The sequence below is a fragment of the Panthera pardus genome, unplaced genomic scaffold (genome assembly GCF_024362965.1).
Source record: "Panthera pardus isolate Hobbes unplaced genomic scaffold, ASM2436296v1 HiC_scaffold_8, whole genome shotgun sequence".
Lineage (NCBI taxonomy): Eukaryota > Metazoa > Chordata > Mammalia > Carnivora > Felidae > Panthera > Panthera pardus.
In genome coordinates, this window is record NW_026527013.1 from 121473245 (window position 1) to 121489016 (window position 15772).

At 39.6% G+C, this 15772-nt stretch overlaps 1 protein-coding gene across 1 annotated transcript in view; it reads left to right on the forward strand.

Moving 5' to 3' along the window:
• The first annotated feature begins 4390 nt into the window (after nt 1-4390).
• The window catches only part of GARS1 (glycyl-tRNA synthetase 1), a 45405-nt gene continuing 34023 nt past the window's right edge, over nt 4391-15772 (forward strand). Inside the window, exon 1 of the mRNA XM_053897434.1 lies at nt 4391-4699. Coding sequence (XP_053753409.1) covers nt 4478-4699 — 222 coding nt within the window. The 5' untranslated portion in view covers nt 4391-4477. The remainder of the gene's footprint in view (nt 4700-15772) is intronic.

The window sequence follows — 15772 nt, forward strand, 5'->3', positions numbered from 1 at the left end:
GTGGGATTTATTCCTGGGATGCAAGCGTGGTTTAATATTTGCAAAACAACGTGACACATTACATCAATAAAAAAAGAATAAAAACTATATAATCATTTCAATGGATGCAGAGAGAGCATTTGACAAAGTACAACATCCATTTGTGATAAAAATCCTTTGCAAATTAGGTCTGGAGGGAACATATCTGAACATAATAAATTCTTACATGAAAAACCCACAGCGAACATCATATTTAATAGTGAAAAACTAAGAGCTTTTCCCTTAAGGTCAGGTCAGGAACAATACAACGATGTCCACTCTTACCACTTTGATTTAACAATGGCATTGGAAGTCCTAGCCACAGCAATAAGACAACATAAATAAAAGGCATCCAATAAGGAAGAAGTAAAATTCTCAGTTGCAGATGAGATGATACTGTATATAGGAAACCTAAAGATTCTACAGAAAAACTACTAAAACTGATAAATTAATTCAGTAAAGTTGCAGAATATAAAATCAATGTACAGATATCTGTTGCGTTCCTATACACTAATAATGAAACAGCAGAAAGTGAAATCAAGACAACAATCTCATTTACAACTTCACCAAAACCAACAAAATATCTAGGAGTAAACTTAACCAAAGAGGTGAAAGAACTGTACATTGAAAACTATAAAACACTGATTGATAAAAGAAATTCAAGACAATGCAAAGTGGAAAGACAGTCCATGCTAATGGGTTGGAAGAACAAATACTGTGAAAATGTCCACAATGTCCAGAGCAATATACACATTTAATGCAATGCCTTTCAAAATACCAACAGCGTTTTTCACATAACTAGAATAAACAATCCTAAAATTTGTATGGAACCAAAAAACAAACAAACAAACAAACAAAAAAAAAAAACAAAAAAAACCCCAAAACCCAAAACCCAAAAACCAAAACAACAACAAAAAGAAACCAAACCCAAATAGCCAAAACAATCTTGAAAAAGAAAAGCAAAGCTGGAGGCATCATAATTTTGGACTTCAAGTTATATTACAAAGTGGTGGTAATCAAAACAGTATGGTACTGGCATAAAAATAAACATATAAATCAATGGAGTAGAATAGAAAACCCAGATATAAACCCACAATTGTATTGGTCAATTAATCTTTGACAAAGTAGAAATGAATATACAGTGGGAAAAAGATAGTCTTTTCAACAAATGGTATTAGGAAAACTGGACAGCTACATGCAAAAGAATGAAACTGGACCACTTTCTTCCACAATACACAAAAATAAACTCAAAATAGATTTCAATGTGAGACCTGAAACCATAAAAGCCCTAGAAGAGAGCACAGGCAGTAATCTCTTATTGCTCATTGGCATCGGCCGTAGCAACCTCTTTGTAGATGTATCTCCTCAGGCAAGGGAAATAAATGCAAGAAATAAACTATTGGGACTACATCAAAATAAAAAGTTTCTGCACAGTGAAGGAAACAATCAGCAAAACTAAAAGGCAACCTACTGAATGGGAAAAGATATTTGCAAATGACATATCCAACAAAAGGTTAGTATCCAAAATATATAAAGAATTGATACAACTTAGTACCTAAAGCCCAAATAATCCAATTTAAAAAATGAGCAGAAGACAAACAGACATTTCTCCAAAGAACACATACAGATGGCCAACAGACACATGAAAAGATGCTCAACAGCATCACTCATCATCAGGGAAATGCAAATCAAAACCATAATGAGATATCACCTCGTACCAACCAGGATGGCTAAAATAAAAAACACAAGAAACTACAGATGTTGGCAAAAAGAAAAAGAAACCGTCTTGCACTGTTGGTGGGGATGCAAATTGGTGCAACCACTGTGGAATAGGGTATAGAAATTCCTCAAAAAGTTAAAAACAGAACTACCCTATGATTCAGTAATCATGCTATTGGATATTTACCCAAAAAACACAAAAACACTAATTCAAAGGGGTACGTGCACCCCTGTGTTTATTGCATTATTTACAAAAGCTAAATCATGGAAGCAGCCCAAGTGTCCATCAATAGATGAATGGATAAGGAAGAGGTGATATATATATATATATATATATCTTCTTATTGTATATATATATATATATATATATATATATATATATATATATATACACACAATGGAACGTTATTTAGCCACAAAAAATAATGAAATCTTGCCATTTGCAGCAACATGGATGGAACTAGAGAATACAATGCTAAGTAAAATAAGTCAATCAGAGAAAGACAAATACCATTTAATCTCACCTGTATTTGGAATTTAAGAAACAATACAAATGAGCAAAGAAAAAAAAGAGACAAACCGAGCTTCATTAAGTTATGTGGTAAAACTGCCTCTCCTCCTAACTCACATTCTGGCCCTCCACTCAGTAGTTGTGTGACCAGAGACAAGTTGTTTATATCTTAGTGTCCTGAACCCTGAACCCATAAAATGGGAATTATTATGGAGTCCATCTCACTGGGCTATGAATAAAATGCAGGAGATACTTAAAATGCTAACTGGTATGTAGTAAGCCTTCAATGAATATAATCTACTATTATTGTCTCGTAGATACAGTTTTTTAAGGGAAACCCTTAGGAAATTCTACTAAGGGCCATGTGGACCTATTGAAGATGCACAGCTTTGCCTTTTAGGGATAATTACTGAGGCAGCAGTGGGGAGGATGAACCAGAGTGGGGAAAAAGGGATTTGGAGACTAAAGCTGAGATTGTCCTCACATGAAAATCAATGAGACATTATTCATCTAAAGAATTAAAGATAGGGCGCCTGGGTGGCTCAGTCGGTTAAGCGTCCGACTTCGGCTCAGGTCACGATCTCATGGTCCGTGAGTTCGAGCCCCGCGTCGGGCTCTGGGCTGATGGCTCAGAGCCTGGAGCCTGCTTCCGATTCTGTGTCTCCCTCTCTCTCTGCCCCTCCCCCGTTCATGCTCTGTCTCTCTCTGTCTCAAAAATAAATAAACGTTAAAAAAAAATTAAAAAAAAAAGAATTAAAGATATACATATATATATGTTTCCAAAGTATACAGAATTTGAATTTTTCATAAAAATTCAAATAAAAATATATGTAAAAATTAGAATTGGTTTTCATTACAAATATTAAGCTAAATCCAAAATTACCTATTAAAGTGAAGCCAACTACAACTGTAATTAATGAGTATCAAATCTTGAAATAAAAGTTTTTAAAACACAAATTGCTTAATATTGCAGAAGCTTCTTCTGCACTTGACCTGCTTATGCTAAACTGTCAGTACTTTTCCAGAACCACGTATTGGAACGGGAAGAAGAGAATATGGATTTCCATAGTAGTGGGAAAGGCAACTTCATTTTGGTGAGTCTGTCTACTCTCCTAAACTCCTGGGGTGGAACTGTGGGTCACAGGGAAGGTGTGTGTGGCTGGCTTTAGCAGGAAACCCCAGACAGTTCTTTAACGTGGCTGAACCAGTTGACACTCCTCTCAGCAGTGTGGGACAGTCCCAGAGCCTTATTTGGCATTTTCCATAATTTTCATTTGTACATTCTGGTGGGTGTGCACAATGCTTTTTCTATAACCAACACTTTATCTTTAACGCTTTATTAATATCCATTCTCTCTGGAAAGGGAATCCACCTTTGCCAGCCCACCCACCTTTGGGGCAGAGGGGAGGGAGGGAGTCATCTCTGGAAGGTCCTCAGTGGGGGCCCAAGCACAAGAGGGCAGGTGGGCTGCGGCAAGGCCATGCAGAGGGATTCTCAGCTCCACTCCCCTGCATTACCTTGTTTCCTAGTCTTTCCTCCTCTCTCTGCTTCTCGCTTTTCCACATCTCTGCTGGGTCAAACCCTGCTCGCTCTGCAAAGGTTGCTCAGAACTGACCTTCTCCAAAGAGCCCCTCACCTCTCCGCAGCTATTTTCTTGAGGTCGACAAGGCAAGGGCGTGGTAAGACGGGCAAATCATTAACCAAGTCTTTTGTTTCCTCATGTGAGGAACAGGAGAGCCTGAGCAACATTGAGTCTGCGTCCTAGAGTCGATGTTTTATGAACCTTTAAGGCACTGGGAGCGCAAGAACACAAACAGAACTGTGTATTCCCGTGGGTGAGCCCCAGTGCAGTGCCCAAAGCCTATGCTTTGAAGGTCCTCGGGCGTCTCTGTCTGCAGGTCTCGGATGCGTCTGCGTCTTGGACTGTCCACTCTATTGGGGGGTGGCCTGACGCATCTTTGTGCAAGTCTGTTGGCGGGGTGTTACCTGAGATCCCGCAGCCCTCCCAGGCGCCGGAGGTGAAGCGAGCCCTCTCCAGGCTCCGAAGGATTGCGGGTTCTGTGTCGAATCTGCTGGCGGTCACCCACCCGGCGCGGCGTCGCGGGGTTGGGGAATGTGCGGCTGCGCGCGCGCCGCGGCGTTTACGCGGCGATTTCATCATGCTCCGGGCCGGGCCGCGCGCGCCGCTTCCGCCGCCGCCCGCCCCGGACCGCCCAGGCCCGCCGGCTCATGCCCTCTCTGCGCCCAGCGCTGCTTAGAGCCGCTCGCGCCGTGCTGCTGCTGTCGCTGCCGTCCCGGCTCCCGGCCCAGCCTCTGCTCCGGCCCTGCCGGCGCCTCAGCACGCCCGCCCGCGCCCAGACCTCATTCCCCGCCGCAGCCTCCCGGAGCAGCATGGACGGTACCGGGGCTGAGGAGGTGCTCGCCCCTCTCAGGCTCGCAGTGCGCCAGCAGGTACCGGCATTCTGCGTCTCCCCTCGGCCCCGGGCTCTTCTCCCTCTGGTCTGCTCCGCGTCATCCTCTGTCCTCCTCGGGCACCCGTCCACCTCGCGGGTTGCTCCTCTCCTTCATCCGCTGGAAGCCCTTGGTTTCCTGGCATCTTCCTCGTCTCCCCCGATTCGGACTGAAGTCCCCGCGTGCGTCGGCCACCTTCCGTGTCGTGGACACGCGTCCTAGCCTCTCCTTGGGTGACTCCCTCGGATCCCCTTCGACATGCTGAGTCCGTCTCCTCGCGATCTGCTCTCCTTTCCCAATCCTTGTTAATGTCTGCGCCTTTCCTCTCTCCCATTGGGCTGGGATCTGTGACCTTTGGTACTTCTCCTGGCCTAGCTCAATAACCTCAACTTCAGTTTTCCAATCTCTGCGGTGTTCTTTGTGCCACCCGGGTGGTGAGGTTCCCAGTTCTTTCCCGGTCAGAGGAGAAGCTGTCTGTTTTGTCTTAAGACCGGACTCTTTTTTTTTTTTTTTTTTGTAAATCTTCAGGATGCTTTGAACAATGTTTCCTCCTTGACACCTTCCTTCATTTAGTGCTTGGTTTTGCCGAATGATCGGCTGATAAAAAATAAAAAGTTGAAGCGTGGATGTGAGGAGGTGTTGAACTTCTTTTTCTAATCATGATGTGAGTTCATCATCCTTAGCTCATCGTCCTTCGCTCCTGTCATCTTCTCTGGGTTCCTAATAGTCTTTTAGACTATTTGGAGTGAGTGAGCTTTCAGATCGTAAACCTGGGAAACTGTAAATATTGTTGGGTTCCTGGGTGAAGTCAGCCATCCTCTGTATGGAACACTGAAATTTGATTTTGCGGAAAGGAGGGAAGTTTCATGGACTGGAGTGCTTGGTAATTTAATACAGGCCTTCTTTTCCTAGGGTACTGCATGAATATTAGAATTTAGAAAGGACAAGGAAAAGATTAGTTCAAGTGGATTCCTCCATCAAGTCAGGCAGAGCCAAAAGCTTGGAATAGGACCCCAGAATTGATGACCTAGGAGTAAATACCAAATAGGTTTCTCCTGCACGGGTGCCTGATGCAATAACTTCCCTTAGCTACGGAGGGTGGAACCCTCTCTCTCTCTCGGAAATAATTCATTGGGGCACAGTTGCCAAAAATTCAGCAAATTTTGCCACTTTGTAATGTCTGCTTCTCTCTAGTTTGAGAGTGACTGATTCAATAGTATTTTGTTTTGAAATTTCACTATAGGCTTAATTTCTTCTTATTCTTGGGGTCAGAAGGCTGTGTATGCTTATTCTCCGTCTCCCTCCACCCACCCTACCCAAATAAATTAGGTGTGGTTCCTTTGTCTTTCCTGTAACTCACAATTTTTTTTCCATATCTTTTACTTGAAGAAGGAGAATACATCTAATTTGGGAAAACACACCCCCAAACCCCTCCCTCTGCCACGTTTGCCTGAAACTGCTGTGCAGATTATCCATGTGTAGTAAGACTATGGGACTAGTGTAACAGAAGTCAACTTTGATCTTGGAACAACTTTCCGATGCAATTACCATTAGTGTATTGTTTATGTTAGCTTGGGGTTTTTTGTTTTGTTTTGTGTTTTTGTTTTTGGGACTTTAAGATTTTTTTCTGAAGATGTAAGTTAGTTGCTGTCAGTTCGAGTTCTTTTTCCATTTCTCTAGGACCACACATGTATCAGTTAGCTACCTGGAACTTTGAATCACACAGATTCCAGTGTCAGCTGGAAGGGAATTTAAAGGTCACTTACTTAAAGCCTTTTTTTTTTTTTTTTTTGCTTATGAGGAGATGAGACACTATCACATCTGTCCATTTGACATACTTCCATTGGGAAGTTTGTGCAGTTGAAGACATTCTTGGAGTGGGATTTTTAAGGCACTTAACAACTGGTCTTGTTAGTGGCATGTGTTTTTTGTTTTTTTTTTTAATTTTTGAAAAAATTTATTTTTTGATAGAGACCGAGCGCAAGTGGGGGAGGGGAGGGGCAGAGAGAGAAGGAGACACAGAATCCAAAGCAGGCTCCAGGCTCTGAGCTATCAGCACAGAACCCGCCGCGGGGCTTAAACTCACAGACGGTGAGATCATGACCTGTCTTTGAGATCTTGACCTGAGGTGAAGTCGGACGCTTAGCCGACGGAGCCACCCAGGTGCCCGTCATGTGGTTTATATAAATTTGCTAATCTGCCAGACTACGTGGATGCTGCTGCTTTTTCATTTGTTGATTGACTGAAATGTATTTTCCCATGGCATATTCTTAGTCATTTCCTGGAGACTTAGTTATGGAACTTGTTGGAGGGCTTCAGAGTATCTAGAAAACGCATTAGTTGTTTGATCAAGGGCACCCTAAGGCAGTTGAAGTTTTTAAAATTTTTATTATTATTTTTAGTAATCTCTACTCCCAATTTTGGGCTCAAATTCACATGCTCCCTGAGCTGAGCCAGCCAGGCAGCCCAGGGCAATTGAGTTTTAAAAAAAGGTGGGTATAAGCACAGTATGGCCAACCTTCCTTTTGCCAAATAAGAGTAATTAAAAAATTCGTATAATCCTCAGACTACCATCTGCTTTCCCCTTTCATTTTATTAAAAAAAGTATATTTTAATACAGAAAAGCACATTATAACTCAAAGAACAGTCTTTTTTTTTTTTTTTTTAAGGCTTTATTTTTTAAGTAATCTCTATACCCAGGGTGGGGCTCGAACTCACAACCTGGAGATCAAAAGTCATATGATCTACCAACAGAGTCAGGCACCCCATTTTAAAAATTTAATTATTTATTTGTTTTTAATATTTTAGTTAGTTAATATACAGTGCAATATTGGTTTCAGAAGTAGAATTCAGTGATTCATCCCTTACATACAACACCCAGTGTCATCACAACAGGTGCTCTTAGTTACCCCTCACCCATCACCCATCTAGCCCATCTCCCACCCATGTCCCTCCCTCAACCCTCAGTGTTTTCTTTATTAAGAGTCTCTTGTAGTTTGTTTCCCTTTATTCTTTACCCCCCTCCCCGTATGTTCATCTGTTTTATATCTGAAATTCCACATATGAGTGAAATCATATATTTGTCTTTTTCTGATTGACTTATTTAGCTTAGCATAATACACTCTAGTTCCATCCACGTTGCAGATAGCAAGATTTTGTTCTTTTTGATGGCTGAGTAGTATCCCATTGTGTATATATACTACATCTGTATCCATTCTTCAGTTGGTGGACATTTGGGCTCTCTCCATAGTTTGGCTATTGTTGATAATGCTGCTATAAACATGGGGGTGCATGTACCCCTTCAAATCTGTATTTTTGTATCCTTTGGGTAAATACCTAATAGTGCAATTGCTGGATTGTAGGGTAGTTCTATTTTTAGTTTTTTGAGGAACCTCCATACTGTTCTCTAGAGTGGCTGCACCAGTTTGCATTCCCACCAGCAGTGCAAGAGGGTTCCCCTTTCTCTGTATCCCCGTTTTTAAGCAGCCTTTTATATTTATTATTTGTTAATTAATATTTATTTTTTATATTTAATAGGTTTAGGTTTGAAAAAAAGATCTAATGCATTGTCCCTTTTAATTTTTTTTTCCTTTTTACTGTGTGTTGGAAAAACCTCTGTCTTGGAGTGTCTTGTTTGAGAACTATTGCTCTATGGCAGTGGTTCTCTGGTCTGCAAACCCTTGGTGGTCCTTAAGGTCAAAGTCAGTTTCATAATAAAACTGAGATGTTATTTTCGTTTTTTACTGTGTTGTTAATTTGCACTGAAAATGCAAAAGCAGTGGTGAATATAACTGCCTGCCCTTACTGCTAATCAAATGAGGACACCAAACCAAGTCCTATTGTCTGTCATACTCTGACAGTTAAAAAAAAAAAAAAAAGTCAGTTTTGCTTTAGAGTGTCCTTGATGGAGCAGTAAAAATTATTAATTTTATTAAATCCAGGCCTTTGTTCGTACATCTTCTTAATGTTCTGTATGACAAAATGGGAAATACACATAAAGCATACTGAAATATGATGATTGTCTCAGGAAGAACACTCGTGTGATTGAGTTGCAAGCTGACCTATCTGCTTATTTTCACAGAACACTATTTGTAAAATTCAGTTTGAGCATTCATTTTCTGGAAAATGAGTGACGTGAGTCTGTCATTTCAAGGAAACAACTGATGGTATATGTAGCCAATAATAAGATCAGGTTTTCGGTTAATTTTAGAGTTTTGGAAAACTTACCTGCTGCATAAGCTTGACAGACTTTTCTGATGAGATGAGTGGTGATATTAACAAGTGTACTTGTTTTGATACAGTGTGATAAACAGGTCAGTATTTAGAAGATCTACATAACTCGGTTAACATTTTTCAAATGACCAATACATGTTGTTATGGAATCAAATATTGGTAAGAGATTTATTCAGAGTCTAAGATACATCAATGAATTTAATGTAACAGAGTATAAAAAGTTCCTTGTTATAGTTTCCAATTCCACATTGCTACTAACCTTTAAGAAACTACGACTTGTCAGAATTTTGGCATAGTCTAAAGAAGAATATTCACAATTATTTGAAAAGACTTTTAAAATTCTCCCTTATGATATTCTTTGTATACTTTACCATTAAAATGTTATTTTGCAAAATAGGCAGATACACACATCTAACTGTCTTCTGTTAAGCTAGAAATTAAGGGATTTGCAAAATTACAAAACTGTCACTGTTTTGGCAAATAGTCATTTTTACAAAAATGTTATTTTTATTCACGTTAGCACATATTGAGCTTTTATTTTTACTTTAAAAGAATTAATAAATATTTTAAAATTTGCATTTAAATTTTTTTTTTTTGAATCGAGCCCCGCTCAGTTTTTGACTTTTTTTTTTTTTAATTTTATTTAAATCCAAGTTAGTTAACATGTAGCGTAATAATGGTTTTAGGAGTAGAATTTAGTGATTCACTTCCATGTAACACCCAGTGCTCATCCCAACAAGTGCCCTCCTTAATGCCCATCACCCATTTAGCCCATCATGCATTTTAATTTCTAATATAGCACAAATAGGTAGAAATAACCCACAATAACAAAAGCTGTTTGGGATCCTCAGTATTTTTTTTTTTTAAGTTTATTGATTTATTTTGTGAGGGGGGTGGGGAGAGAGAGAGAGAGAGAGAATGAGAATCACAAGCAGGCTCTGCACTATCAGTGCAGAACCCGATGTAGGGCTCGAACTCATGAACTGTGAGATGGTGACTTGAGCTGAAACCAAGAACTGGTTGCTTAACCGACTGTGTCACCCAGGCACCCTGGGATCCTCAGTAATTTTTTTTTATTTTTATTTTTATTTATTTATTTATTTATTTATTTATTTATTTATTTATTTATTTATTTATTTTAGTAATTTTTAACAGTAGAAAGGGGTTCTAAGACCAAGAAGGTGTAAAACTGATGCGTTAGGGGAATGTAAAGGGCTCAGAATGCTGCCCACAGTGCATAGTATACTCTTGGTAAATGTTAAGTATTGTTCTGAAAGGATTGTGGCTTGTTAGAGCACTAGTGTTACCAAACAAACCATTGCTGGCATGGAGCTCACATTTTCTTGGGGTTGCCAGCTTGGTAACATTTTGCACCTTTACAAGAGGATTGATGTCTTCTGAATTTGGTGAGATAGGATGATAGAGGAACCTTTTTAGTGCTTACTTGGGAGGTCTTTAATAATAATTTACTGTCTGAACCTCTTACATGTCTAATGGTGGGAATAGACATGTGAATAACATTACTTGTGTTTCAGTATTTCACATTTTCTTTTGCTGTGATGGGGAAGATACAGGTGAAATTCTCATCTTGGTAGCAGTAAGAAGTCTTAGGGTTAAGAGCCCTGGATTTTTCTCTGCCCTGATTTTTCTGGACTGTGAGTGTACATTAAAGCTCTTGCTTAATCCAAAGGGCAAGTGAAAAGTTTATGAAGTTTTTGTCAAGGATTATAATACACTTGGGAATCTGAGATGAACTCAACCCACGTATGTGTAAAGGCAGCATCTTACAAGGCCAGGAAATGTTTTCTTGTTGGTTTTTCTTGGCCAACTGAATATGCACCATGATATATATGAAGGATCCATTAAGATCCCTTGGAATGATTTCTCATCTAATAGCTACCCTGCTTTATAATCAGAGGCTTTTAGTTATTAATACATGTCTTAATGGTAGGAATTTACCCAGGAACTAAGCTTCTCAAGGATAATTTAGAGATGTTGATGATATTTCATGTCAGTTTCATTCAGTACACACATAACATGCATGGAAGCACAACCCAAAATATAATCGATTGGGGAACAAAGAAGGAAGAAAAATAGTTAGAAGTTAGACCTTCTTAAGTACCTTCATTCCATGTTTAGATCACCTCCAGTTCTTTTGTTTTCAGGATTGGATCATTATAAATCACGGTTTAATTATTCTATTATTCAGAATAAACATGATTATTTCCCTTCTTCACCGCATTTTACAGATGACTAACCCAGTGTGGGAATCCTCACTCACATACTGCTTCTTTTTAATAGCTGCACTTTCTTTGATGTATGTATTCTATGCCTGAACCTTAAAAGACCAAAAAAAAAGTGCTTCAAGGGAATTTATTTTAAATTCTTCCTGTCTCTACCTTTACGTGTGGCCTTGCTTGCTAGTGTTCTATGAGAAGCTCCAAAAGAAAAAGTGTATGAAATATGTGGGAGTGCTAATACGTGACATGTAGGGGATAGATATTCAGAAGAACTACTTGCTTACTTATTCAGTCACTCATGAAGAACCACCATTTGCCAACCTCTTTTCAAAACAAAGGTTTTCACAGAGTTCTTATCCTCATCAAAAAGCACTGTTAGTGAACATTTATGAGATAGGTGCTCTTGGTAGGTAGAGGAAAGGAAAAGAACCACTGAGTAAAGAATAAGTCAGTAGATACTGACTGAATACTAAGTGCTTTGTACTGTGCTAGGTTTAGTTTGTGATATCAACCAACAAATATTTGAGTGCCAGAATTGACATGCCAGAATTCCCATCTTAAAAGGGGCTACTTTATACTGTGTGTAAATAAGTAAGGCACTGGATTGATAGGGTGACTTCAGTTATTGTAAGTGAAATGAAGAAGCTAAAGTTAGAAGATGACTGAGCATGTTGCTTTAGCTGGAGAGGCCAGTACAACGGTATAAAGACTGCTAGTGTATAATCACACCAGACTCATTTGCATATGATAAAATAAGAGGAATAACTAATTCAGTGGCTCTCAACTTTCACACCCAGTGTCCCTTTTTACACCAGATATTTTGGAATCCCCCATTACGATCTGATGATGAAATTCATAGAAAATATCTATAAAATCTAATTAAAGTATGTGTACACATTATGTTTTAAGTGTAATACAAAGAAATAATTTATAATAAAATAATTTGAATTTCTTTTTTTTAAATGTTTATGTTGAGAGAGCATGCGGCGTCCTGGGTTGGGCCAGAGAGGTAGGGGGAGAGAGAATCCCAAGCAGGCTCTGTGCTGTCAGCTCAGAGCCCTATTTGGAGCTCAGTCCCATGAATCGTGGGGTCATGACCTGGGCCAAAATCGAGAGTCGGATGCTTAACCGATTGAGCCACCCAGGTGCCCCTAAAATAACGTGTATTTCATTGTGTAAATTCTTGGGTATGAATCCACTGGAAGTTATGCAGAAGTAAGCGAATGCTTATACCTGTACATGGATTTACAGTGAGTGTGATTGTAATGGATACACATTGATAAAGGTGTATCCTGTTGGTGGCTCAGATACCACGACAAAATTGCCATTGGTTACATGTTGTTGTTTGTTTCAAATAATAACTCTTTGTAAAATTGTCAACAAAACAGTATATAGTTTATATAGTCTTCTTTTAAATTATATTTTCCTGGCATTCCTGGAAAACTCAGTGGATGTTAAAACTGGGAGAATACTTCTTATTATATGTAAGCAGAGTTAGGTTCTAGGTTCAGGTAATTATAAACATCTTTGTCACCTCCTGACCAGGACATTCTAAAGTAGAGTGAATTGCAGAGAGGGAAACTGTCACTGAAAGAGGGAAGTGGGAGCTTAGAAGATGTCAGCAACAAGAGGAAAGGGTAATGATGGGCACTTCAAAGGAGCTTGTGTTTTAGAAGGAGGAAAGAGAAATCAGTTTGAAAGTGCAGAGAGGAGTAAGGAAGACATGATCCCATTTCCAGCCTCTGAGGATCAAAGGGCTGGGATAGAAAACTCACCCTGTAGTTGAAACAGCGCCTGGGTGGCGCAGTCGGTTAAGCGTCCGACTTCAGCCAGGTCACGATCTCGCGGTCCGTGAGTTCGAGCCCCGCGTCAGGCTCTGGGCTGATGGCTCGGAGCCTGGAGCCTGTTTCCGATTCTGTGTCTCCCTCTCTCTCTGCCCCTCCCCCGTTCATGCTCTGTCTCTCTCTGTCCCAAAAACAAATAAAAAACGTTGAAAAAAAAAATTAAAAAAAAAAAAAAAAGAAACAGCGTCAAGAGGGGGAACTATTGTAATGCTGGAGTATTTGGGAAATGAATTTCATTAAATGAAGGAAGATGCTTTTGGATAAGTGGATGAACATTATTGGAAGCATGGGGGTAGGAGCAGTCACCAAACTAAGAATGCTATGTGTTTGTGAGAAGTTTACAAAGGTGGGAGAGAAATGACATGAATTAGGGTGGTTTGGGGTGAGTGTATCTCAGTGCAGACACCTTTGGATGAGAACCAAACTGGTCATCTCTTCTAGCAATCTAGTTTGTGAGGTGTGAAAGGGGGAGTGTAGACTGAAATTTGAAACTGACCACATATTGGAGGTAAAGAAGGATAACTTGATGTTTCTTGTTTGGAAAGTGGTAGATGTTGTTAACAAATAGCAATACATAGGAGAAGGAACAAGTTTAGGACAGAGAACAATAATAATTCAGTCATAAACAAGTTCTGTTTGAAGTATTTGAAAATAACTCAGCCACAACCAAGTTTGGGTGTTTTATAGCATGATAACAGCTATCAGTTTTTGTGTGTCTGATGTTTGTTAGGTACTGTTGAAAATATTCTACTTAAATTGTTTCATTTGCTCTTTATAGCAATTCAGTGAGGTATTATCATCCTGATTTTATAGTTGAGGAAACGAGCTCAAAGAGGTTTCAGCTTGTTCAAGGTTTCACGGTTACCTGATCAGGGATGAAAAATCCACATCTTTAATCCCTCATAAGTACCATATTTTACAGACTTGTCTAGATGTGGATTTTTGTTTTGCATGTCGTTTGAATTTCATTGTGCTTCCTAAATCTGAGAATTCCTGTCTTTGAGCAATTATAGAAAAATTCATAGTCATTATCTTTTCAAATGGAACCTCTTACAGATTTTCTTTACTTTCTTTGAGAATTCTGGCTGGATAAACGTTAGACTCTCTTTTTTTCTGTGTCTCATTACCCTGTTTATATTTTTAACTCTTTGTCTCGCTGCTCCATTTCATGGATTACCCATGGATAATTTATTTAGGTCTGTACTCTTAAGTCACTAATTTTCTCTTCTACTCTGATCTGCTATTTAACATGTCCGTTGAGTTTTTAATTTCAGTGATTCATTTCTAGATGATCGATGTGGTTCTTTTTTCCCCTTTTTTATTGTTTATATTGAAGTATATCTGACACACCGTGTTACATAGGTGTACAACATAGTGATTTGACAGGTTTATACATTATGCTGTGCTCACCACAAGAATAACTACCACCTGTCACCATACAACACTATTACGGTATCATTGACTATATTCTCTGTGCTGTACCTTTTATCCTCATGACTTACTCATTCCATAACTAGAAGCCTGTGTCTCCCACTCCTCTTCACTCATTTTCCCCAGTCCTCACCCTCTCCCCCTGTCATCTCATGGGACCTGAACCTGTGTGGTTCTTTTTCAGGTTTCCTGATGGTTTTTGATAGTCTCTTATTTATTGCTCATGTTTTTGACTCCTTTCATTATTTTTTTTAAAACCGTCTTAAGCGTTTACAAAGTGTATTTGATCTTTCTAATACTTTGGAGGCTCTAATTCTGTTGTCATTTCTGCTGAGTCTCATCTATGGTGGCTTGTTTCCTCATGGGTTTTTAAATTTTGAGCTGAGTGCTTATTATTTTGGTGACCTTGATCTGTGAAAATCCTAAAAAGCCTATGTGGAAGGTCTAGAGAGCAGTTACTTCTGCTGGAAACCCAAAGGCTCTGTCAAGTTGACAACTTTAATTTCTCAGCTTGAAGTTTCCCAGACCATGTAAGTAATGTTTTTGTGCTTTCTCAGATTACTATCTCCACCACATTACCCTAAGTGTTGGGATCAGTGTACAGGTGGTAGGTTGTTGGAAGTGAACAAGATATTCTAGAGAAATTAGTGAGGAAAAATTCTAACAATTAAGAAAAGGGCAGAGGCGGGGGATGCCTGGGTGGCTCAGTCAGTTAAACGTCCGACTTTGGCTCTGGTCATGATCTCGCAGTTTGAGTTTGAGCCCCACATCCGGCTCTGTGGTGACAGCTCAGAGCCTGGAGCCTGCTTCAGATTCTGTGTCTCCCTCTCTCTCTGCCCCTCCCCCATTTATGCTCTGTCTCTCCCTCTCTCTCTCTCTCTCTCAATAATTAAAAAAAACAAAAAAGTTTAAAAAAATAGAAAAGGGCAGAGGAATATGAGTCAGTAGTGACCCAGAAGAAATGGGGTGTCTGGGTGGCTCAGTCGGTTAGGCTTCTGACTTTGGCTCAGGTCATGATCTTATGGTTCTTGGATTTCAGCCCTGTGTCTGGCTCTGTGCTGACGATGTGGAGCCTGCTTGGGATTCTCTCTCTTTCCCTCTCTCTCTGCCCCTCCCCAACTCACGCTATCTCTTTCTTTCTCTCTCAAAAATAAAATAAATAAACTTAAAAAAAAAAAAAAGAAATGGCCAGAGAAGTAGGTGGGAAAGCAATATAGTCTGTTTTTTGTAAATAGGGGAGAGATTCAAGGGGAGGGTGGTTGATTTATTGGCTCTTCGTGTTCTCAGTACTAACCTGTTCTTTCATACTTTTTATCAATGCTTTT